A 26,639-nucleotide genomic window follows, 5' to 3' on the forward strand; every position below is an offset into this window, starting at 1 on the left:
CCTATTGTGTTAGCAGTAATCATTTCTAGTAGATTAGTAACCTTGAAAATAAGATAGAAAAGATAGATTGTATCAAACAGTGTCAAGCAAGATCTAGCTGATCTTTAAATTTAGATAGCTGGGGAGACTAGTAGTTAGGTAATCATTAAATTTGGAGAGTTAGGAGTCTGCTTGTGTTTAATTCTTAAAAGTTTAAGAAAATAAGTAAAGATACATTTTGGGAAATAAAATGGTTCAAACAGATAAACGTCCTCTTGGGTGACTTTTTGGTACGTATGGCAGTGTGATGACATAAATCCAAGAGCTCAACTGTATTTACTGTAATATTTTCATAGAAGTGAATAGGGGAAAATATCAGTATTAGAAGGTAGAAAATATACCATCTTCCTGTGAGAAACATTGATGTTCTTCAACTTCATATGGTTTGGATGATGTTGAATTGAAGGAGACTTAAGCAGCTAACTCGTGACTCCTCTGTTGTGATAAATCCTCTGTTGTGATAGAGCAGCATACCTAGGGATTTGCTGGAAAGGAGTTTCCAATAAAACTCTGATTGTACCTTCTTCATATTGGAAGTATGTCTTTTTGACCTGTTAACACAGTAAGTGGAAGATATGAAGCTTCCCTGCCAGAGCAAACAAAAAATAACCTGAAAGCCCAAATAAGCAAACAGGACACTGCTGTAGATTTGTGGTCTAGACTTTTAGCGTAGATAATAGAAACAGGTTAGAAATAGATTATAGATAATAGAAACAAAGGGACACTTATCCGCCCCTCATATGATTAACCTAACATCTCAGTGTTACTGCTTTTTACAACAATAATGTTACAGAAGAGGCAGAACAAAAAAATCCCAAACCTGTGTTAATATGGATTTGTGTAATTCTAATGGAAACAAAATTATAACAAGCCAGAATAGACCATCATACTTAACAGTAATTCCTCACTGATCTGTGTGTTTGCACTTGCACACTGATACTGTGGCTTAAATTCTTTGGACACTGTTCTTCAGCTTTTTTTGCTCAAGGCTAGTTCTCTGCCACTTGAGCCATGACAACCTCCTGCTTTTTGGTGGTTAGTTGAAGGTAAGAGTCTCACCCATTGTGCCGCCTGTCCTGGCTTTGAACCACTATCTTCAGATCTCCTCCTAAGTAGCTAGGATTACAAGTATGAACCACTAGCTCTCAGCTTAACTTTTTTTTTTTTAAAGTAAAGTTTTCTCCACCAATGCCAATAGTTTGAAAAACATTTTTTTCTCTTTCCTCAAGAAATAGCTACTGGCTCATACTAAAATTTCTTTAAAGGGGTAGGAATCATTGATCTAGAGGAAAGTAGATTTTCTAATAAACATATGTAATGTTTTCAAGAAGATATGGATATTATATCTAAAACTAGTCAACTTAGATAGAAGATTGCATGGAAATGAAGAATGTTTAGAGGAAGTAAGCATTTGAGTATTACAGGAAATCTAATGAGTTAAAGAGAAAACCAATAAGATGAAGTTAGAAATAATATGAGAAAATAAAAAAAATAATTTCTAACATCTATATTGTGTCTGGCATATTTGATAACTGTAGAAGATGCAGTGATGAAAAAGACAGGTGTTGTAGGCCTACTATTATTCTCGGTCTTTTAGAGAAAGTAAAGGAGCTGAAACTAATGGAAAATAAGAGCCATGGTGAAGACCTCGCTTAACATAACTGGAATTCTAGAATAGTCATGCTGGTGTTGATGTTATATTTTACAGTTATGGAGGGTTATTCTGTAGTGATCTAGCAAGATAATTCCTCATGCATTGGTTGCATGAGGAAAATATCATGACTTGTAATAGCCATTTCAAATGAAACACTAATATGTAGTAGTATTATGTTTTCAGATACATAGGGGCTCAGAATGTATTTCACTTACATATCTTTTTCCAAAACACTAGTATAAAATAAAAGAACTTAAGAAGTAGAGAATTAATTATATAAAATATATGGTAATGTACAGCAAAACCATCTTACAGTAATCTAAGTAATCATGTTTATAACAGCATAAATTATGAAATGTTAACTATAAAGAGAGTCTTGGTCTAAAATCTATCTTCTAAAAGTCAGATGAGCTAGATGTGGAGTCATATATTTGTAATGGCATCACTCAGGAAATTAAGGTAGAAATATTGACAATTCTTGGCTAACCCGGACTTCATAGTCTCAAGGCCAGCATGAGCTCTACAGTGAAATCCTGTTAGAAAAAAATAAAAAATTGAAATGAGTTTGGCATGGTGATACAAGCCTGTAATTCGCCATTGCAGAATTGGAGACGGGGATTACAAGGGTCAAAAACTAGCCCACAAAAATTTAGTAAGACCCCCCCTCCCCTTTTTTTTGTAGATTAACAGTGCTATGGTGCTTGAACTTACAGTCTGGGTGCTTTCCATGAACCTCTTTGTGCACAATGCTAGCACTCTACCACTTGAGTTACAGTACCATTTCCACTTTTTAAGTGCTTAATTGGAGATAAGACTTGCTGGACTTTTTGCCCAGGTTTCAAACTGTGATCCTCAGATATTAGCATCCTGAGTATCTAGAATTACAGGTGTGAACCACTAGCACCTGTTGATGTCAACAAAATACAAAACAATAGTTAGGGCATGTCCTAAATGTGTGCTTATATCTATAAATATGTGTGTGTGCACATAACATACTCACAGACACACAAAAATGCTGTGGCAAAGAATGTCAGGAAAGAGGAATATAAATATTCTTTCTTTTGGGGAATAAGATCCTCTGAAACTCCCAGTAAGTTAGTTAGGGAGTTTTCATTGAAAAGATGTTATTTGCGCAAACACATGAAAGGATCAAGCTGTGTCTTAAGTTGACAACATTCCAGATGGAATAGCATCTGTAAAATATTGAGTATATACCCATGTGGTACAAAAATGTTAAATGGAAAATTGTAGAAGTAAGTAATTAATAAATTTTAATTGGATGCTATTCTGAGTAGTATGAAATTCCAGCTATCCCGTTTCATCTTGCTTAGGACATGAATCATCCCTTGCCCAACATGCATGTGGTACATGATACATGTCTTTTAGTCACGTAATACTGGAATCTTGTTACACTGACCACTGAAGTGCCACGAAGCTTGAGAACCTAAATTTTACTTACTGAGAGTCCCAAAGTATAAGATTAGTGATGTTGGTGATTCATGTATGTCAAAAGAGAAACCATAACGCACTTTATTTAAGTGAAAATATTGTAAGATAATTTTAGATGCCACATTCATATAACTTTATTATAATATTACAGTTGCTCTGTTTTGTAACTTTGTGTTACTGTTTTTAAAACTTTTAAAAACATGACTAATAAGCATGCATGTATGTATAGGAAAAAGTATACGTAGGGTTCCATATTGTCTATTATTTCAAGCACTCAGTAGATGTTTTGGAACACATAGCAAAAAGTGAAAGGTGATACTACTGTGTTGACTTTTTTTCCTGAGTCTAGAAATGGCAAATTTTGTGTTGTCAAAAGTTTGTGGGTAGGTCTGGGAATATGGCCTAGTGGCAAGAGTGCTTGCCTCCAACACATGGAAAACGGCCAGAAGGGGCGCTGTGGCTCAGGTGGTAGACTGCTAGCCTTGAGCGGGAAGAAGTCAGGGACAGTGCTCAGGCCCTGAGTCCGAGGCCCAGGACTGGCCAAAAAAAAAAACAACAAAAAAAAAACTTTGTGGGTAAATGGTAAAAAGCAAGGACATCATTCTGAGGCTGTTGGTAGTGATCATAACATTCTATCTACCCTGACAGATAGGATCAATATGATAGTAATTAGTCATCTGAAATGTCATAGTACTCCAAGAAATCATAATTTTGAAAAATAATGATAAAACAGGCAGGTGTGGTAAAAGGTAGGATATAGAATTATTTTGTATCATTACAAATTGAAGAAAATACCTTTATACTAGGCATTTATACTTCATAATAGGAATCTTTTAAAATGCTTTTTGTTGAATTCGTAAGCTTTCTATATTTTCTAAATTGTTTTAATTTAAAAAATTGTTCAAAATATTGTTTTTGTAGAACAAAGAAATAAAGAAGAAGACATCGGATTCAAAGAAATCTGCATCTGCTTTGAAGTAAGTGATTTCGTAACATAAAAATTAGTGTACCTATGAATTAAGAAATGTAAGTTTTAGAAACTGCATATTCCATAACTTATCAATAGTTTTAATGGAACCTTTAGATACCTGAAATTTCTGTGTTAAAATTGAATTACTAAGCTGGGTGCCAGTGGCTCACACCTAGCATCTGAAATCTTAGGATTGTGGTTTGAGCCATCCCAGGCAGGAAAGTCTATGAAACTCTTTTATTTCCAATTAACCACCAAAAAGCTGGAAGTGGAGTTCTGGCTGAAGTGGTAGAGTGCCAGCCTTATGTGAAAAGGTCAGAGATAACACTGAGACTCTGAGTTCAAGCCCTAGGAACTGGTGCACGCAGGCGCGCGCGCACACACACACACACACACACACACACACACACACACACACACACACACACACACACACACACACACACACACACACACACACACACACACACACACACACACACACACACACACACACACACACACACACACACACACACACACACACACACACACACACACACACACACACACACACACACACACACACACACACACACACACACACACTTACCACACCACACAATAGAATCACTTTAAATTTGTTAATTGCTTCTTTCTTTTTAAATAGAAAAGATACAGATTCTTCAAAAACTGTTGAAATAGCTTCTTCAGCTTCTTCTGGTAAGTTGTCAACCTACTAGAAACTTCTTGCAAAATGATGTTAGATGTCATTTATTGTGCTTTTATGAGAGGAACCCAAGCTTTAACTTTTAGAGGAGGTCAGGGAGGTATATATGGGTTTGTTTTGTTTTGTTTTTTATATGTAGTCCAAACTGCCTCAGCCTCTGTCCACATAAGATAAGATTCTAAGCATGTCCACCATACCATTTCCCTGAGGTTTTTTAAAAGTCTAATTGTTCCATACAAATGACGGCTGTATGTTATGTTTAGCCACCAGAACAGTTTATTTTCCAGCTCTGCCATGCAGTTTTATCCCTTGGTTCTTTGTGTTGTACATTTGTAGAATTGTCTGGTTTCCAGTGAACTGTATTTAATAAGTTCCTGTTTAATAGGTGCCAGGCAAGGTACTGAATATAAAATGTCAACTAAGATTTTGAAGATAAATAAGGGGGTGATACAAAATCCTAATCTGTCTTTCAAAGGCTCATCTGAGATGATTTTTGTTGTTGTTGCCAGTCCTGGGGTGTGGACTCGGCCTGAGCACTGTCCCTGGCTTCTTACCTGACTGGCAAGGCTTTGGCCAAACCCCAGAACTACCCAGCTTTCCCCCCTCCCCTACCCCACCCCCCCTGAGAAAATAGAAAGAAAATACCTCACTTCTTTTTTCTAGGTACTAAAAAGAGTACTTGGTAATTTGCAATGGCTCTTTTTTATTTATTTTTATTTTTTAATAAGTTTTTATTATAAAACTGATGTACAGATAGGTTACAGTTTCATACGTTGGCATTGGATACATTTCTTGTACTGTTTGTTACCTTGTCCCTCATACCCCTCCTACCCCCTCCCTCTTACCCTTCCCCCCTGTCTTTTTTACTTTTACTTTTTATTTTTGGGGCTGACACTTTAACTCATGATCTCACCCTTCCTCATCTTTCTTTTATTTTATTTTTTTGTTTCTGCCGGTCCTGGGCCTTGGACTCAGGGCCTGAGCACTGTCCCTGGCTTCTATTTGTTCAAGGCTAGCACTCCGCTGCTTGAGCCACAGCGCCACTCTTGGTCATTTTCTATATATGTGGTGCTGGGGAATCGAACCCTGGGCTTCATGTATATGAGGCAAGCATTCATTGCCACTAGGCCATACTCCTAGCCCCCCTCATCTTTCTTGCTCATAGCTAACACTCTACTACCACCTAAGCCAGACTTCCAGTCTAGTATTTTGTTGTTTGATTGGAATGGAGTCTTGCTGACTTTTCTGCCTGGACTGGCTTCAAACCACAGTCCTCTTAAGTTTCAGCTTCAAGAGTAGCTGGGATTATAGGCATGAACTACCCATCCCTGCTAGACCCTCAGTATCCATTCTAGCATATCTGTCTGTCTGTCTGTCTGTACATACATGTGTATGTATATACATGTTTATATGTAGATATGTGCATATATATCCCAATGTTATAATGGAAAAATCCCAGAGAATCAATTTAAATATGTAATGATAGTAGTTCCGTTGCATTACTATACATAAAGACCAGCCACTTAGAGATGGAGGTATTACTTAGGTGGTTGAGTGCCTGGCTAGCAAGCTCAAGGTTCTAAGTCCAATACCTAGTAGTACCATCAGATCATTTAGTCATTTAATCAGTATTGGAACTTAATTGCTTGGCATATACCTGTAACTCTAGCATCTCCAGAGGTTGAGCAATGGAGGGTCTCAATACAGGGCCAGTCAGGCAGTAAAGTTCACTCAGCTTCATCTTCAAAATAATTAGCAAAAAGGCAGTGATATGGGTATATCTTTTAGTAGTAGAGTGACATTGAACCAGCTCAGAGGCTCTGAGTTCAAACTCTAGTGTAGACCCAAGAAAGAAGGGAAGGAAGTTTAAGAGGGAAGAAGTGAGAGGGAAAATCAAGAATAAAGGGCAGGGGAAGGCACATAATATAATGAACTTTGGTGTATTAATTACATGTGCAACATAAGGCTCAAGTAAGAAAATGACTTGGGTAGATAGCCTCATAGTTTCAAAATGCCTTTTTCTTAAACTAGTGCATAATATGTACCTAGTAAAAAATCTTAAAACATTTTTGAACTATATGAACTGATTCTAACATTTGCATGTTTAAAAAGGAACCTGAAGGACAGGCAGAAAAACTCTACAAAGGTCAGAAATTAAAAGACTGTCCCAGGTTCCATAGTTATGTAATTGTAGTACAATATCACAGGAAAATGACATTGACTTTTATAGCATTGAAAGATTTAGAATAGTTTTGTAATACTGCATAGTATATAAAAATGTCTTTAGGTTAAAAGAATTCAGAGATACTTCCCAAAACTTTCAAAAAATATCATTTTTTTATCAGTAAATCATGATGGTAATAAATTTCATTAGTGGGGGGAAAATTCAATTATTCAGTTGACCAACCACTTTTTCACTTTGGATAAAAGTAAAGAGTGAGGAAAGGGGGTGACATTATCCAAAAAGAAATGTGTTCTTTGCTTGACTTACATAATTGTAATCCCTCTGAACATCACCTTTATAATAATAAAATGTTTTAAAATTTGAAAATGAAATTGAAATAAAAGTAAAGCACATAGGTAAAAACGTTACAGATGGATCAGAAATTTAATGTGTACTTAAGCTTTTAAAAGTACTGAAAAAATACAGACTATATTTTTTTAATTTGTAAAGTGAAGGGCTGGAGGCATGGCCCAGATGGTACCTGCCTAGCAAGTTCAAGGATAATAAGTTAAAGCCCCAGTATCACAAAAAGAAAGTATTGGAAAACGTGCATACGGGTGTTTGAACTAGGATATTAAAAGGGAATACCAAAATCGAGAGACACAGGGTAAAAAAAAGACAAACAACTACAAAAGCAATACTTGCAAAACTGTTTGGTATAAACCAACTGAACAACTTAAGGGGGGGGGAAGGAAAGGGGGAGGGGGAAGGGGGGAATGAGGGATGAGGTAACCAAACAGTACAAGAAATGTATCCAATGCCTAACGTTTGAAACTGTAACCTCTCTGTACATCAGTTTGATTAAAAAAAAAAAAAAAGTACTGAAAAAATACGGACTATATTTTTTTAACTTGAAAAGTGAAGGGCTGGAGGCATGGCCCAGATGGCACCTGCCTAGCAAGTTTAAGGAATAAGTTAAAGCCCCAGTATCACAAAAAGAAAGTATTAAGACATTTGATTACATAAAAGTGTTTTTGCATAAGTATATTGCATACCTTTTTTAAAAAGTTATCTTTTAGTATTTAAAAAGATTTAGTAAATAATTTAAAAAAAAACCCAGCCCAAAAGATAATTTAGCAAATAATATGAACAAGCAGACTTTGAAGCATGTGGAAATTAACACTAATTAAGGCTAAAATTAAACCATACCAGTTTTTATTACAGTGGAAAATTGATTAGGTAAATAACCTTTTGTTGGTGTAAAAATGATAGCAAGTCATTCTCACATACTATTGATACAAATACTAAATGATATAGCCCCCTGGACAACAGTTTAATATTATTAAAATTTAAGTGTGTGCCTTTTACATATCAAGTCTATGTCCAAGAATTAGCCTCAGAAGTAATTCCCCAACAGAGAGAGAGAGAGAGGTTTCTCACAGTGTTCTATCAAAATTATTGCAAGGGTAATTCTTACCTCATTCTAAATGATCTTACTTATAATGTGTAATTGAGATGTTATTCTTATTTCAGCCAAAATTGGACAAGCTAAGACATCAGTAGCCAAAGTAAACAAATCTTCAGGTATGTTCTTGTGTATGTTTCTTGTTCTTCTGGGTATTAAAGTATAGGCCTAATGCATGTTGGCTATGTGCTCTACCACTATGCTTAAGTATGTATCCAATATGTACTTGTCATTGAGATTTATAGTCATCTAGCAGTTTTGAGGAATGAAACTCAGTAATATGAAAATAAGATAATTTTAACTGGATAAAATATTTCTTATGGTGAATATCACAGAGATTTCCTGCTATAATTGAGATAAATGTCTCTCTCAAGTTTTCAGTGATCCAGAAAATAGATGTTAATATTTTTGCAGTTTTTATAAGCTATACTGGATTTTAAAGTAATTATTAATTATTTTGAGCCAGCTACTGGTGGCTCACATGTATAGTCCTACCTATTCAAGAGGCTGAGATCTGAGGATCATGGTTCAAATCCAGCCTGGGCAGCAAAGATCAGAAAAGTCTGTGAGACTCTTTATCTCCAGTTAACTGCTAGAAAACTGGAAGTGATGTTGTGGCTCAAAGTGGTAGAGCACTAGCCTTGAGTGAAAGAGCGCAAGGTCAGCGCCCAGTCCCGAGTTGAAGCCCCATGGCTGACAAATATATATATATATTCATTCCTTTAACCTGGCATGATCCTCTATTTCTCTTTTCTTTCCCTCCTGTTCTTTTAATTTTTTTTGTTTTTTTTTGATATGCATATCTTTTTTTAAATTAATTTTGTTGACAAGGTGTTGTGCAAAAGGGTACAGTTACATAATAAGGCAGTGAGTACATTTCTTGTGATATCTTACACCCTCATTTTTCTTTCCCTTTCCTAGGCATATATACAATACCCAGTGTACCAAAATCATACACAGTAACCACATAGCATATGCCAAAGGAAATTCACCTATAACTTTAAATGTAACATCAACAATAGAATCCTCCTGTGTCCTTCTCTTGGAGTTGTTTTTGCTTATCCTCATCTTATATGATCATATGTACATACCTGATGAGCTATTGTGATCCACTGATAGGTCTATTCTAGACCTTTTTATGTTTAGTAGTTGTTTGGTTTTAGATACATAATGTAAGGTCACTGACCCAAACCTGTGGAAATACCACTTGAAAAGAAGTTTTTTGTTTCGCCGGCCTTGTCTCTACTGTCCCCCCACCCCACAAACACCCCAACAGTCATATATCAAGGAGACCATGCCCCTGTGTTCTCTGTGTTCTATCTAGGCTTGTCTCGTTCAACATTATTTGTTCAAGTTCTGACCATTTCCCTGCGAATACCAATATTTGGTCATTTCTAATTGCTATGTAGTATTCCATTGTGTGTAGGTACCACATTTTTTGGATCCATTCATCTGTAGTGCCTCCTGTTCTTTTAAAAGGTTAAGTCAGTATCAACATTTAGGATAAAGAACAGTTGTCTGCCTTATATTAAAAAGGCATAGAAGCAGTTATTAACTAGGAAATATCCATGGTTGGTGGCATAAGTAGTTTTCAAGTATTAGTTTCTTAGAAGCAGTCAAATGGATTGGTAGAAAGTCTCTTGAATTTTCGTTTACTTAACGAACTCTAATAACCACTCTGATTTTAGGTTTATGGGAGTCACTTTTGGAGATTAGATGTGTTAGGTGCTAAAGCCACTTAGTTAAGACTTAACTGTTGGAAATTATTGTTACTATTATTTCCTTAAATTCTGGTACTCAAAATAGAGTACAGTGAATTGATTTTCAATAATAACAGGGATAGTAAAGGAAATATCTTAATGGCTTACTGAAATTCAGTTCCTATCAGTGCAGCGAAACTTCTGAATTAAACTAAGAATTGACTGGTTAGGTGGCACCCTATATGGACTGGTACTATAGTTCCCCTTCTGGACAGGGATATACTGCATTACATGCTTAAAATTGAAAACATTACCAAATCCTGTATGTACTATTTTATTGTCATAAGTACAGAAAATTGAATTTGTAAATTAGGCACAGTCAGATTAGTAACACTGATAATAAAATAATAGTTGCGTAAATAATTAGAATAGTTGAGTTCTGTCTCTTAAATATCTGGTACTACATAAACATTTTACTAAAGGAAACATTTTATGGCTTCTCTTTGGCATACATGAATTGCCACCATTACTACTCTTATAGTTTGTAGCCAAAGTTAAGTTACTTGAACATAAATGTATTCCAATTGTGCGATAACAGGCTGTTGCTAAGTGACTGATAGACAGGTTAGGTAATGTATGTGCTGAACAAAGGATAATTTAGGTCCCAGGATGAAGCAGGATAGCTGGATATTTCATCACAATACTTAGCACAGTACCTAATTTAATACTTATGGATCATTTTTCAAATTTTCTATGTAGTATTTTTGGCCAGTGGGTAACTGAAATTATGGAAAATGAAACTGCAGATAGAACACTCTAATATTACTCATTTTGAAGTGGCTATAGCCTCCCTGGATATAAAAAGCAGCTGGGAATTTGTGACTCACACCTATAATTCTAACTACTCAAGAGACTTAGAGCTGAGTATCATGGTTCGAAAGCTAGCCCAAGCAGGAAGATGCTGAGATTTACTTCCAATTGACCACCAAAAAGCCAGAAATAGAGGTGTGGGTCAAGTGATAAAGTGTTTGCTTTGAGCATAAAAGCTGTCAAGGAAAGCGCCCAATCCCTGTGTTCAAGCCCCAGGACCAGCACTGGAGTGCACATGCGCGTGCACATACACATCACACACACACAGATTAATAGATTGTTTCTATTGGTTTTTATGGTTGGTAGTGCTTGTTGATATGTGTGATAATTTTCAAAAGTATGATTGTAGTCTCATAAGATTTCTTCAAGGTATTTGTAACCACCCTTATTTGTATGTAGGGAGATATGCACAGAAATCAGTTAATGCTTCAAAGCATCTCAATTTTAATTTGGAATTGAACATAGACCTACTGATTTCTGATTCTGAATTCTTTCTTTACTTGCTAGTTGTTATGAATCCTAATTTTCAGAGAGAAATATTCTGTTTCTTTCTGAATGGAAAAGGGTTTTAGCTCACTGCGGTCTTTGCAGTTACTTTGATAATCACAGTTTCATAAACAGTATGGAAAAACAAGCAACAGATCCGGTGCTGATGGCTCATGCCTGTAATTCTAGCTTCTCAGGAGGCTGAGATCTGAGGCTCGAGGTTCAAAGCTAGCCTAGGCAGGAAAGGCCATAAGACTCTTACCTCTGATTAACCACCAGAAAACTGTAAGTGGCACTGTGGCCGAAGTGGTGGAGTGCTAGCCTTGAGCTGAAGAGCTCAGGGACAGGGCCCAGGCCCATAGTTCAAGCCTCAGGACTGACCAAAACAAAATAAAAAATAAAATAATAAGCAACAGTTGAAATGTATGTTAATAAAAAAAGATCAGACCAATATAATTCTGTACAGGTAGGCCACACTAGGAATGACTGAAAGCAATCTTTAGGTTTCCTTTAGCGGTACTGGATTTTAAAAAATTATGTTTTTTGTTTATTTGGGTTTTTTTTTTTGGCCAGTCATGGTGCTTGGACTCAGGGCCTGAACACTGTCCTTGGCTTCTTTTGGCTGAAGGCTAGCATTCTGCCACTTGAGCCACAGCGCCATTTCTGGCTTTTCCTGTTAATGTGGTGTTGAGGAATGGAACTCAGGGCTTCATGCATGCTAGGCAAGTGCTCTACCACTAAGCCACATTCCCAGCCCATGATCATTTTTTTAAATGTGACTTTTAAGGTTTTGGGTTTTTTTTGTCTGAGACTAGGACTCAAACTCACTTTCATTCATTGGTTGGCACCCTGTTACTTGAGTCATTCTTCCAGTCCCACCTTGAGATATTTTCATATGTTTTCCTCTCTTTTTTAAGTGCTAGGATCAAACACAGACCTTTGTGCTTGGTAGGGGAGCACACCACCATTGAGCTACTTCCCATTTCTTTTTTTTTTGAGTCAGAGGATTACACCATAGCTCAGACTTTCTGAGCTGAGTATTGAATTCAGGGCCTTACACTGGCCAGGTAAGTGCTGTTCCACTGAATTAAATCCTCAGCTCTCAGACTTGCTTTCAATTTGCCATGTAAACCAAGCAGATCTTGAGTTTATCATCCTCCTACCTCAGCATCCAAAATGCTAGGGATACACATATTACCACCACACCTGTCTTCCGAAGAATTGTGGATATGGAGGCTATAGTTAGTACAGCAAGATAAAATTCATACTCCATTTTTTCGGTTTTTATCAGAAGAAATTATTGTCATGCTAGATCTAGAAAATTACACTCCCCAAGATAATGATATGTTTTTTATTATATTTTTTTGTTGTGTGTGTGTGTGTGTTTCTTTGGAGACTGATAGCACAGTTAAGTAAGTCAGTTTTGACTGCAGCTTTTCTGATTTAGGGAAATCTGCTGGTTCTGTAAAATCTGTTGTAACCGTAGCGACTAAAAGTAAAGCTTCCATCAAAACAGGTAAGACTTCAGATAAAAGGTTTCACTAAGTTTATTTTTGCTTCTTTCTTAAATGGTACAATATAAAGGTTTGGGTTCATAATTTTTAGTATCTAATAACATCTTAAACAATTTAGGCTGGACACTGGTGGGTCACACCTGCAATCCTAGCTACTCAGGAGACTGTGATCTGAGGATTGCAGTTCAAAGCCACCCCTTGGAGGAAAGTCCTTGAGACTCTTACCTTCAATTAACCACCAGAAAACTGGAAGTAGCGCTGTGGCTCCAGTGGTAGAGCACTAGCCTTGAGCTGAAGAGCTTGGGGACACCGTTCAAGTTCAAGCCCCATGGCCAACCAAAAGAAACAAAAACAATTTAGTTGATATCTCTTTGGTATTTAAAATTTCACCCATTTTGGACTTTATTTATTGATACCTTTATCTTGGACAGTATCTGCTGTTGAATATAAGGTTTTGTACAGAGATAAATGTCATAGATACATGTATATATATGTGTGTGTGTATGGATAAGTGTCTACTTTTGACAAATATATAATTGTAGGTTGCTCTGTTTCTGCCCCCACAAATGGTTTAAGTTTTACTTATTTGTTTAAACTGTCATGTATGCATTTCATAGCTTATTCTTCTGATATTTGTTACTTTAATATTTCTTTCCATATTAGCATACATTTTCTCTGTAAAAATATAAAATGACTTAAAGTAAATGCAGCACATTGAAATAAATATTCTTACTATGGCAAAGTTTCAGTGAGCAAAAATGTCAAACTTTGGGCGGGGGTTGTTTGTATGTATTTCTGCCACATGAGGATTTAAGACTGGCCAGAAACCATCAAAACATTGAATCTCAGCAGGTGCCGATGGCTAGTACCTGTAATCCTAGCTACTCAGGATGCTGAATTCTAAAGATTGCAGTTCAAAGGCAGACCCAGCAGGAAAGTCGGAGACTACTATCTCCAATTAATCACTAAAAACTCAGAATTGGAGGTGTCACTCAAGTGGTTGGTAGAGCAGTAGCCTTGTGCACAAAAGCTAAATGTCAAGTCCCAGTAATGGCACACACACACACAACTGTAACTCAACCTAAATTTGCTTTTAATATTACTGGTGAACAGATAACAAATATAAATAGCACATGCAAAGAACTGCCTTTATAATTAAACTGTGCTGTTTATACACATATATTAGTTTGAAACATGCTAAGTGATTGAGCAGACCCATATCTGTAATCAATTTTCCTTTTAACAGCAAAGTCTACTGGAAAGAAGTCCCTAGAAGCTAAGAAGCCTAGCAATACTAAAAACAAAGACTCCAGTAAGCCTGTGCCAGTACCAGGTAAGCTGGAAGTGCTGTTATTTAGTATTTTAATTAGATCTTTTTGTGCCTTCATGGTATATTTTGAAATTTTCCTTAATGATTCTCAAAAGGAAGTTTATATAAGAAGTTTATATAAGCTGGGCCCTGGTCGCTCATACCTATAATCCTAGGTATTCAAGAGGCTGAGGTCTGAGGATCATGGTTCAAATCCAGCCTGGGCAGCAAAGTCTTATCTCCAGTTAACCACCAAAAAGCCAGAAGTTGAGCTTTGGCTCAAGTAGTAGAGCACTAGTTGAGCAAGCTCAGGGACAGCACATAGGCCCTGAGTTCAGGCACGAGGTGCAGCACTGGGGAAAAAAAAAAAGCTTATATATTAAATTTCACTTAGGTTAGAATGAGAAAACTTGAAATTGACAATATGCCAAAATTCTTGTGTAGATTTATTAGTTCATTGATATTAGTGTTTTTTAGACTGTTAAAACTATTTCATGCAGCAAACGCTGAAATAAAGGCCAATGTGGAAATCAAAGTCATTGATAATGCTGAAGAGATTGTTTCAGGTAGGCCAGTAGAAATTATATTTTGTTCTCTTGTATTTAAAGATAGATGGAAAATTAGAGTTTTAAATTTTTGTTATGCATATTTTTCCCTGAAAACCAGAATCATACTAAGTCAAGTTAAGAATATTAGAACCACTTTGTTGTCTCATGCCTGCAATCCTAGCTACTCAAGTGGTGTTGAGATTTTAGAATTGCCCTTGTAGCCAGCCCAGGCAGGAAACTCTGAGAGACTTTTATCTCCAACAAGCTATCAAAAATAACAATAAAAACACCCAGGAGATGAGCTATGGCTCACGTTGTATAGAGTACCAGCCTTGAGAGAGAAAAAGAAAAAAAAAGTCAGGGAAAGCACCCTGGCCCTAAGTTCAAGTCCTAGGACTGGCACCAAAATAAATTAATTAATTAAATTTAAAAAATGGAATATGATATTAGACTTTGTTTTTACTGTGGATTATTCTGAAATTAAGGAATAAGCCAGATGTTTTTTAGAAGCTCATGTCACTTGTAGTTATTTCCTACTAATTGTCTAGCCTTTTATCAGTACATACATTTTCATTTAATTACCATTTAATAAAGTAGCATCATATTAAGTATGTGTCTGAATTTTAAAAATATTTAACTACTGATTGTTTTTATGTTGTTAAGAAGCTGCTTTGGAGGCCACAGAAAATGAACCAGTGAGTAAGGTTAGTTTTTATACTTTGTTCTATTCCTTTAAGGCATAAAAACTTTTGGCAAAATACATTTTCTTTAAGACTAAGGTAAAAAAATAATGTACATAAAAACTACTCTTAAGTTACAGAGTAAGTCTCCAAAATTAGAAATGGATTATCAATAAATGTATTTTTTTCTCTTTTGGAGGTAGATGGAATTTGGACTTCGATCTTGTGCTTACTAGGCATGTGCTCTAAACCATGCCTCCAGCCTTTTTTTCCCTGAGAACTACTTGTTAAGTTGTAATGTATGTGTTTTCAGGTGGGGGTGTGTGTGTATGTGATTTATTTTGTTCAGGGCTGGCTTAAATCATAAAGCCATTGTTCCCTCTCCTTTTTGGTGGAGATGAGAGTCTTATTCATTTGTCTGCCTGGGTTGGGTTCGACCCTTGATCCTCAGATTTCAGCTTCCTGAGTAGCTAGCTATATGATTATAGGCATCCTGAGTGGCTCTATGATTATAGGCATAAGCTATTGGTGCCCAACAATAGATTGTTAAATTAGAACCAGTACAAATTTGTGAAATCTTGGCTGGGAGTGTGGCTTAGTGGTAGAGTGCTTGCCTAGCATGCATGAAACCTGGATTCTATTCCTTGGTACCGCATAAGCAGAAAAGGCTAGAACTGGCACTGTTGCTCAAGTGGTAGAGTGTTAGCCTTGAGCAAAAAGAAACTCAGGGACAGTGCCCAGATACTAGGACTGACAAAAAAAAATGTGAAATATTTTTTCTTATTACATGCATATGAGATGTAGTATTTTCAATACTTGGGAATGTCTTTGTTCCTAATTTTGGCGGTGTAAGTTGATGCCTATTTTATTTGAAAGACATATGGTAGACTTTATTATTTCCTTGTGATGTATATCAGCAAGAATATGTGAAAATTGTTGGCTGTGGTGGCACATGCCAGAAATCTAGGAGGGAAGATCACCAGTTATGGTCCAACCTGGGTTGTTATATCTTAAACAAAATATTAGCTAGGTGCTACCGGCTCATACCTATAATCCTAGCTTCTCAGGAGGCTGCAATCTGAGGGTTGCTGTTGGCAGCTAACCTGGGCAGTAAAGTCTGTGTGAGACTATCTCCAATTAACCACCTGAAAACAGGAAATGGAGCTGTAATTCAAAGTGGTAGAGTACTATCCCTAAATAGAATGGCTGAGAAACTGTGTTCAGGCCCAGAGTTCCAGCCCTACAACTGACAAAAACAAAACAAAGAGCTAAAATCTTACTAAGTAAACAAGTAAAATATAAACTAGTAAGATTTTAGCCCCTTTGTGGTAAGCATAAATTCATTTATGTCTAACCTATTCTTCAAGAAGAAACTAATATATTATTCCATTAAAGCACTATTGAAGGGATGATTTATAAATACACACAACTTGGCTGGGTTAAAAAAACACAACAGTTCGAAGTCAGTGGTTTATGGAAGTTGCTACTTTTTCTCACAAGGGAAAACTCAGAATTGCTATAGCACATCTTTAGTATATTTTTTCCCAAACATATACACAAGGAAAAACTGGCTTGATAAGACAATATGTTCTAAAGAATAAAATATATCTGAGCTAAGGAACGCATCGAAGAAAACAAAGCACTTGTGAGTTAGGAATCCAAAAGAATTTGTTTTTATATTGCCTCAAAGTGATAATGTCATTTGGGAATATAAAAATACTTACAGCCCTAATCTCTAAATCAGCATCATAACAGGGCATAGACATGGCAGTAGTAAATGGAAGGAGAAAGAATCATTTGTCAGAGAAAAGTGGACTTGTGTCTTCAAATAAACAGACCTACAGACCTGAACTAAACAGGTGGTATGACTATACAATTACTCTGTATTTGGAGGGAACATTTGGTTTGAGGTTCAGACCAGCCTTCTGAATTTATTAGGCTTTTTCTGTAATAAATGCAAATGTAACATGACAGTATGAAGTATAACTTAAGTAAATAAAAGAACAGGTAAGGAAATTAATAATTTCTTAATTTGTTTTGAAGGAAACAGAGGAAATGTGTGTAGTACTTATTTCTGATTTGCCTAATAAAGGATGTTCTGTGGAAGAAATTTATAACTTAGCAAAACCATTTGGTGGTATAAAGGATGTTTTGATTTTATCATCTCATAAAAAGGTAAGAGTTGATTTGTTGCTCAGTTGTCTCCAAGCACACTTTGAAGAAAAACATCTATGAAAATATTAATGATTTAAGATAGCCTAAAACTGTTTTACCCTAAGGTGGTTTTTAAATGCATGACACAAATGTCCTTTATTTTAGTATTGCATTACTCAAGCATAGTTTTAAAGCACTTCACTGAAAATTATGGGTATAAAATATTTATCTCATATATATATGTATATGTATATTCACTTATTTATTGTCATGGAATTGAATTCAGGGCTTGAGTCCTATCTCTAAGCTCCTTTTGCTCAAGGCTAGCATTCTGTTCTACCACTTGAGTCACAGCACCACTCCCAGCTTTTTCTGTGCTGCCCAGGCTGGCTTTGAACTGTGATCCTCAGATCTTAGCCTCTTAAGTAACTAGGATTATGGGTGTGAGCCTCTGGTGCCCACCTTCTAATACGTTTAATAAATATTTTCAGTTTATGATTCTTTAGATTATTATTTTACTAGTATTTCTTACTATTTTTGCTGTTTCACCAACGATACTCTATTCCACACTTTCAAGTGTAATCAGTGCTTAGAACAACCTAGCTTATTACTCTTCTGTATATATCCCATTTGTAATTTTAAAACAACACAACAATTTTTTGTTAATAAGCAGCTTTTGGAAGATATTTTATAGACGGTAAAAGTTTAAGAAAGGCTTTAAATATTAAAAATGTCCTTTGAGTGGTTGGAACTCAATTTTTGGATTTTTTCCTTAAGTCCTCCTGCTTCCTTGGCAGGCTTTTCTACAACATTGAACCAGATGCTGAAAGTAGTGTTTTTATTATAGAAAAATACTTCTGGATATGACATGGAAAAATATTAGATTCTGTATCTGTAGGAGTTAGGTCCTCAATAGATACCCGTGGATTACATATGTATACATACACATATAGTATACATACACTATTTCCTCTTCCAGTAACAAATTTAATTGCCTTTTTGTTATAAGTTGGCCCTTATTACACACAGTACCTGTAACTTTTATAGTTTTAAGATGTGACAGCAAAGCCAGCAAAAACTGATGTTTTTTGGCTATACAATTTTATGGATTTAAGATATACTGTTAGCATAAATTTTAGCAAATTTAGTGTGCATTCTTTTTATTATGTAGAGAACTTTTACAGTTTCACTTAAATGAAACATGTCAGGGCTTGAAAAGATTTTATGTAAAATGAAAAAGGAGCTAATGTCTACGTTACTTTAGAGTATGTTCAATGTCCAATAAATTGGCAAATAATAGGGATAATTTAATAGACCCACAATTAAATAGATATTGATGATTTCTATCAAATAAATGGAAGAATAAACTCTTATGCAGATAAGAAAGTTAATATAAATAGCCACACTTCTTTGGCTCTTTCATTTCCCATTTTAACAATCATTACATTTATTGAAGAAATATTCATATAATGTCTTCTACATTCTGGGTTCTGGTATAGAGCTAAGAATGCTGTAAGATAAAATTTTTCTTACTGCCAAGTTAAGTCATTTTACTTTGAAATAATGTCTTTTCAAGAAAATAAGCCTCTTTTTAATTTCTGTTTTTAAAGGCATATATAGAAATCAGTCGAAAGTCTGCAGATTCTATGGTAAAATTTTATACTTGTTTCCCAATGTCCATGGATGGAAATCAACTCTCCATAAGTATGGCTCCTGAAAGCATGAATATAAAAGATGAGGTAAATCATAGATTTTGAGCTTCATTTTTATGAGATCTTTCAAAATGTTTTAATTACGTCTCCTCATTTTCTTCTTTTGGTCACTTTTTTTTTTGGTATCAAGAAGGCTTTTCTTGTCTCTCTAGTAAATCACTCAGTCAGTTACTTTTATATTGAGGAAATCCTGCCTTAGGTATGTTGGATTGGAAAATAGTTGAAAAGCATTTGAAAACTCACTGTCATTCGAACAGGAATTCTGGACATTATCTTAAATTTTTGTTCTCTCATTTCTTACATTTTATTCCCTCATTAGATGTCATCTATTTTAACTGTAAAGATGTTCTATCTAATTTTGCGATCATGTCATATATTCTTTTGGACTGCTAGAGAATAGTTTCTTTCTTCTACCTTCAGTTTTGTCACCTTCATATCCTTTCTCTATAAAGCTGTGGGACTGACATAAAATTGAATCTATTCAGATTCAACTTTATCTGATGTAAAAATAATGTTAATTATGTGGCATATAATGAAATATAGAGTCTCAAAAGGGAAGTAGGAAATATAGATAATTTGGAAAACCTTTTCAAAATCACTGTTACCTTGATGTAACTGTTTTACATATTTATCAAAGAGAGCAAATGTTGAAGAACCATAGTCTCACAGAGCAAAGATCAAGTCTGTTTACCTGTATAGACAGTCTTCCATTAGGTATCCTATGACAGCCTTGACATTCTTTCCATCATGCCACTTTTGGTATAATTCAGCAGCAGCAAATCATTATTCTCTGTTTTATTTTCTCGAGTTTCTGTTATTCATTTCCCTATTTTCTCTCTCTCTCTTTAAGTTTCAGAGTTTTCTATTTTATTTTATTATTTGTTCCACTGTTTTCTTTTTTTTTTCCTACTTCTTTCGTCTCAGTGATCTATACAAGTTGTTGTTTGCTTCCTCCATTTTCTCATGCAGCCTTTAGATCATTGATAATCCCTGTGCTATTTGGCACAGAAAGATAAGAAAAGATCAGTCGAACATAGCACCATCCAAAAATATATCCCACTAGCTAACAAGAAGGTTGTATATGGCAGACTTATTTCAAAAGGAAATAATGATTAGTAAATAATTTAGTAAATAATTCTGACATTATTGAGTATCCATATAAAAAAGACTAAATTGAAGATATATGCCTCATATAATATACAGAGACATCAGGTAGATTAAAATGGAAATTTCATCCTGAAAGTCTAGGAAGGGGCTGTAATTATAGATGAGAGGTAATGTGCAGCTTAGTATGAATGAGGTCCTGGATTTGATCCCTAGAACTACAAATAATCAGAGAAGACAATGTAGATTATTTTAGGTACTGGTTAGGGACTAGAAAACTTTCATTAGAGATGAGACTCACAGTGTGTAGACTAAAAGAGAAATATATTCGAATATTTTCATATTAAAGCTATCTGCATAAATACATTCCATTAAACAAATTCAATAGGAGGGAAATTTGAGATGCAGTTGGTAGAAAAAAAGACTAATATCTGTAATATGAACATGATCTTTAAATAATAAATAGGGCCCTAAGTAATAAATGAAACGTCTCTTTGAAAACGTACCAAAACGAGTCTGTAATTGAAATACGAGTCATTCTTAAAGTTCAGTTCAGGGGAAGGAAGGGAAAGGGAGGAGAGGAGAGAAGAAACAGTTATACGTATTCTACAAAGCCCACCCCCCCACCTCAGCAAATTTAATAGCCAGGATTTGAATGCAGGAAGTAACCCCAAACCCATATGTCTTGTTTCATTACACATCATCTTGAGAAGATTAAAGCCCATTGTGTGACTTTTATAACCTCTCTATGCCAGAAGAATAATATTAAAAAAAAACAAACCTATCCATGTAGGAATTTGGGGAAGTTTTGGTCAGTGTTGGCTATTTAAAATCAGGACTATTATACCTTACTTCTTCCTATTTTTTTTCCACATAGAAGTCTTTCCAAGTTTCCTGGCAAAGATCCAATCTATATATTTTAGTGAAACCAAGCATTTCATTGACAGAACATACTGTACAATTTTTTTTTTTTTTTTTTTGGCCAGTCCTGGGCCTTGGACTCAGGGCCTGAGCACTGTCCCTGGCTTCTTCCCGCTCAAGGCTAGCACTCTGCCACCTGAGCCACAGCGCCCCTTCTGGCCGTTTTCCATATATATATGTGGTGCTGGGGAATCGAACCTAGGGCCTCGTGTATCCGAGGCAGGCGCTCTTGCCACTAGGCTATATCCCCAGCCCCCTGTACAATTTTTTTATCTCAAGTTTTCTCCTTCCTGTATGATTGTTATATAAAGTACTATAAACAGATGCTAGTTTTGTATCAGCATCAATTTGTGGATTGTATGAGCTTTGGTTAGGGGGAAGGGAAGAAATGTTGGAGAGAAAAGTCAAATATATGCCAAAGAAAAGATAGAATTCAACAGTTCAGTTTTCTAGTAATACTTACAAGACAATATGCTGTAAACCAAATGTACATCTCAGGGGAGGGTGGAGAGGGGGAAAGGTGGGAGAAAAATGAAGGAGGAGGTTAAAAGTTTGATGAGAAATGTTCTCATTGCCTTACATATGTAACTGTAACCCCTCTGTACATTACTTTGACAATAAAAAAGGGTTCAGTTCTAACCATAAATATAGCCAGTTGATTTCCCCCCTTATTTATATCACCCTTTTCCCCTTTCCTCTTGATAGGAATAGCTTTAAGTTTTTAAGGAAATATAGTAAAGTACATTGTCCAGCTTTTTCAGGAAAGGTGTGACCTAAGCTTTCCTAGAAAAATGCTGGATTTTGTAAACATTCAAATTCTTACATCATTTCATGGAGAATGATAACGATGTAGACATGCTTAGATTTTGTTTTTGTTTTTTATGTGATACTGTAATGGAGGTCCCCCAAAGGAGGGGGCCACAATATAATAGGGTCTGAGGGGAGGGGGATCCCCCATCCTTCCAAGAGTCCACCACTCAGAGACAGTCTCAAGCAAAAAGGTGATAAAAGGATGGATTTATTGGAGAAGTAAAAAGTAGACTGACTGGCCAGGGTCACGGCCCAGACTCGGGAGCTGGGACCGCAACTGTAAAAAGCAGGCTGGCTGGCCAGGGCCGCAGCCCAGACTTGGGAGCTGGGACCACGTGCTCTACTTTCTCCCTTCAATTAAATTTTATTGTTTATATTTTCTTCTTTCTGAATGGTCTCTTATTATTTAAATGTTTATTTGAACATCCTCTATAAATGGCACTCACTTCCTTGGCCATCTTAGGGAACCCAAGGGAAATGGGAGAATGAGGTAGCAGTAGCATTCAAAAAGACAAATTATTTTCAAAAAGGTCAAACTTTTGTTGCCTCATTTTATGATATACTGGGTGTTATATGTGTGTATATATTATTATATTACAGATCTTAAATATGTATGTAAGAAAGAGCTTCTGTCTTTAACATTTATCTGTTTTGACATTTTAGGAAGATTTGTTTATAAATTTGATTAAAGAAAGTGACCCTGGGGTAAGTTTTGCATTTAAATACTGTTGCTAACTTTTTAATTTGAGATACTGATTTATATACTTGTTCATCTTTCAGGAATTAAAAACATAGTAATTTTAAGATTGAGTTGGTAGAGATAGGAGATAGATCCTTTTTGGGGGGTGGGGGTAGTCCTGGGTCTTGGACTCAGGGCCTGACCACTGTCCCTCACTTCTTTTCACTCAAGGCTAGCACTCTACCACTTAAGCCACAGCGCCACTTCTGGCCATTTTCAATATATGTGGTGCTGAGGAATCAAACCTAGGGCTTCATGTATACAAGGCAATCACTCTTTGCCACTAGGCCATATTCCCAGCCCAGAGATAGATCTTCTTGGTTAAAAAAAAATACAAATAAAGGTTTATTATAGTCCCTGATGTAAATATCCCGTATACTAGGATGAATCATCAGTAGCCAAGTAGGTCATTACCCTTTTGGGGAATAGTTTGGGTAAACATGTTGATAATAGGTATATGCATTCTTTAATGTATTTATTATTCATTACTCACTGGAAATGTAGCTCAGTGGTAGAGTGTTTATTTAGAAAGAATACTGTGTTTGACCCCTAGCAATAGAAAGGGTGAAAAAAAAACCACTTATTTCCACAGTACCATTTTTTCACTCTTGAAAGATGATGTGATCTGGCTTCAGCAAGATTAAATTGCTGTTAATCTGTATTTTACAGTTTTATGCTATAACTTTTTTTATGCTCTCAAAAAAATTATAGGTAAATGTTGATAAAATATGGAACCGGTTTGTACATCTTGATAATTTGCCAGTAGATGGACTACATTGTGTACTTTGTGTTGGGCTCCAGTTTGGAAAAGTGAATCACCATGTATTCATGAATAATAAAAACAAGGTAACAAATTCTTTCCTTGAAGTCTTTCAAGTGTCAGGTAAAGAATATATAACTGAATTCTGAATTGTGTTCTGCAGTTTCACATACTTTATGAATTGAAGCATCTTTAAACATTCAGCTACTTCACAGAGATAAACCAGAATATTTCCTTCTGAATTCTCTTAAGAGTTGATAATCTCTCTTTAGAATTGTTAGTTTTTAAGCATAAATAACATTCACACTTTAGAAAACATAGTGCAATATCATTATGTTTCTGGGAAATTTAGACATAATTTCATTTGTTTATGACAACTAATTTTGTGATTTTGTTTGCAGAATTGCTTTAAAGTTCCTTTGACCTTTAAAACACATAGAGCTAGTTATATGTTTCAGTTATATCATTAAAAGTAGATTTTCATTTGTTTTTGTTTATTTGAGAGTGTCACTGTGTAGCTTTGGCTGGCCTCACTTCATCCTTCTGTCTCTGCCTACTGAGTAGTAGGATTAAAGTCATCTACCATTAGGCCCAACTTAAAAATAGAGCTTGATCAAGAATATATTACCTAGAAAGTAAGAATTTCATATTGAAATTAATTTATGTTACAAAGTAATAGTATTTAATATGCTTCTGATACATAGATCATATTTGTTACTATAGAAATGGGATCATAGAGTATGGAAGGTAAAGCACAGATGACATGTAGGAATTTTGAACCTTTGCATTACATATCATCTTCCATTTTTAAAATTTTTCCTTGCCTGTGCAATGCTCTTAGGATTTAATTCTCATTTTCTTTTAAATAAGGATCAACCATATCTTCATAATCACATGTCTGGAATCTAAAAGAAAAAATATATTCAGAATGTGTTGATAGGTTACTTCTACCTCTTGGCTATTGGAAATAATGCTTCTTTGAATATGATTGTACAAATACATGTTTGTTTTTTTTTTTTTTTTTTTTTTTTTAGCCAGTCCTGGGGCTTGGACTCAGGGCCTGAGCACTGTCCCTGGCTTCTTCCCGCTCAAGGCTAGCACTCTGCCACTTGAGCCACAGCGCCGCTTCTGGCCGTTTTCTGTATATGTGGTGCTGGGGAATCGAACCTAGGGCCTCGTGTATCCGAGGCAGGCACTCTTGCCACTAGGCTATATCCCCAGCCCTCAAATACATGTTTGAATACTTACAGTTCTTGGAGAATTCAAAATTGAAACCTATGATACTGCTGGCTCATATGCCAATTCTCCTTTAAGGTTTTCAAGATTTAATCAGACTTTTATTCTCTCTAGGCGATTCTACAATTGGAAAGCCTTGAATCTGCTCAGTCAATGTATAGCTTTCTGAAACAAAACCCACAAAGCATAGGTGACCGTGTATTGACCTGCACATTATCGCCAAAGATGGACTCATCTGAAGTAAGATTTTCTTTTTTTGTTGGTCATGAGCCTGGGCACTGTCCCTGAGCTCTTTTGCTCAAAGCTAGGGCTGTTCCACTTTGAGCCACAGCTCCACTTCTGGTCTTAGAGTGGGTAGTTGGAGATAAGAGTTTCATGGGAACTTTTCTGCCTGGGCTGGCTTTGAGCAATCCTCAGGTCTCAGCCTCCTGAGTAGTATTACAGGCATGAGCCACAGATGCCTGGCCAAAATTTTCTTTTTAAATCAAGTTTTGTTGTTTTGGAAAATGAAAAGAGTTTAAATGCCTTTATTCTAAAACTGAAAAGATATATTCTGGATTTAATTTGGAGAATTATTTTCAGATAGTATCAGGCTAATTGATTTTTAGATTTTTTTTCTTTTAAAAGCATGTTGTATAATCACTGTTGCAATTTTCAACATTTATAGAGCAGTATAAATATTTCTAGACAAGAATATATTGAAGTAACTTTGAAAAATGTGACATTACCATTAACGTGTAGAGTGACTCCATGTGGATGTCATGATTGTTTCTATGATGCCAAGGTTGCTTTGATTCCATTATTGCTGCTTTTTGCAAGAAAAAATTTGGTTTGTTTTTTAATTATATTCAATTTTTACATGTTCTTAGTTTACATAGTTGTATATGGTAGTACATTTAGGAAAGCTTTGAATAATCCACCTTACAAGAAATAAATTTAAATTCATGTTTTTCTCTTATTGTTTCATTGTATACCAATGGCAGTCAGTAAATAATAGGACCTTGTTTTTAGTGGGTTTTATTAATTTTCATAAAATCTTGTTTCATGAAGAAACATTCCACCATCTAAAAGAAAATTAAAATGCTTATAAATAAGTGTATAATGTATACAGGTGATAAAAGTGGCAAAAATTTTTTGAGGCTGTGAATGTGTCCTACTGGTAGAATGAAGCTCTGGGTTCAATTCCTCAGCACCACATATAGAGAAATAGCTCTAAGTGGTGCTGTGGTTCAAGTGGTAGAGTACTAGTTTAAGCAAAGAAAGAAAAAAGATGAAGAAGAAGCCAGAGACAGTGCTCAGACCCAGAGCCGGCCAAAAACAACAACAACAACAAAAAACCTTTGAAAAGAAGTCAAATTAAAGAAAGAGAGAACAAGTATGATGATGGGTGTGTGTGTGTGTGTGTGTGTGTGTGAGAGAGAGAGAGAGAGAGTGTGTGTGTGTGTGTTGTTTTTTTAGAGTAGTTAATTATAGTCCCTCTGCAGAAGAGTTATTAGATAGACTTGAAGGGAATAAGAAATCAAACTCTACAGATATATCTAGGGAAAGAGGCTTCTAGTAGGACAAGAAAGGACTTAGGGACATATGTGGTAATTAAAGAATATCCAAGGATAATCAGTATATCTACTCCTGTGAACAATATTTTG

The 26,639-nt window shown here is 35.6% G+C and overlaps 1 protein-coding gene across 9 annotated transcripts in view; it reads left to right on the forward strand.

Annotated features, from left to right (window-relative positions):
- Positions 1 to 26,639, forward strand: part of Znf638 (zinc finger protein 638) — a 71,418-nt gene that overhangs the window by 30,344 nt on the left and 14,435 nt on the right. For 6 of the 9 annotated variants that reach the window (XM_048352701.1, XM_048352702.1, XM_048352700.1 and 3 more), the window contains 12 exons: positions 4,064 to 4,119; positions 4,762 to 4,814; positions 8,519 to 8,569; positions 12,954 to 13,022; positions 14,267 to 14,353; positions 14,830 to 14,895; positions 15,541 to 15,581; positions 17,601 to 17,732; positions 19,322 to 19,450; positions 22,922 to 22,963; positions 23,709 to 23,843; positions 25,108 to 25,233. In XM_048352701.1, coding sequence (XP_048208658.1) covers positions 4,064 to 4,119; positions 4,762 to 4,814; positions 8,519 to 8,569; positions 12,954 to 13,022; positions 14,267 to 14,353; positions 14,830 to 14,895; positions 15,541 to 15,581; positions 17,601 to 17,732; positions 19,322 to 19,450; positions 22,922 to 22,963; positions 23,709 to 23,843; positions 25,108 to 25,233 — 987 coding nt within the window. The remainder of the gene's footprint in view (positions 1 to 4,063; positions 4,120 to 4,761; positions 4,815 to 8,518; positions 8,570 to 12,953; positions 13,023 to 14,266; positions 14,354 to 14,829; positions 14,896 to 15,540; positions 15,582 to 17,600; positions 17,733 to 19,321; positions 19,451 to 22,921; positions 22,964 to 23,708; positions 23,844 to 25,107; positions 25,234 to 26,639) is intronic. The other 3 variants (XM_048352704.1, XM_048352706.1, XM_048352708.1) reach the window with 3 other exon arrangements.

This window comes from Perognathus longimembris, chromosome 8 (assembly GCF_023159225.1).
Source record: "Perognathus longimembris pacificus isolate PPM17 chromosome 8, ASM2315922v1, whole genome shotgun sequence".
Classification (NCBI taxonomy): Eukaryota; Metazoa; Chordata; class Mammalia; order Rodentia; family Heteromyidae; genus Perognathus; species Perognathus longimembris.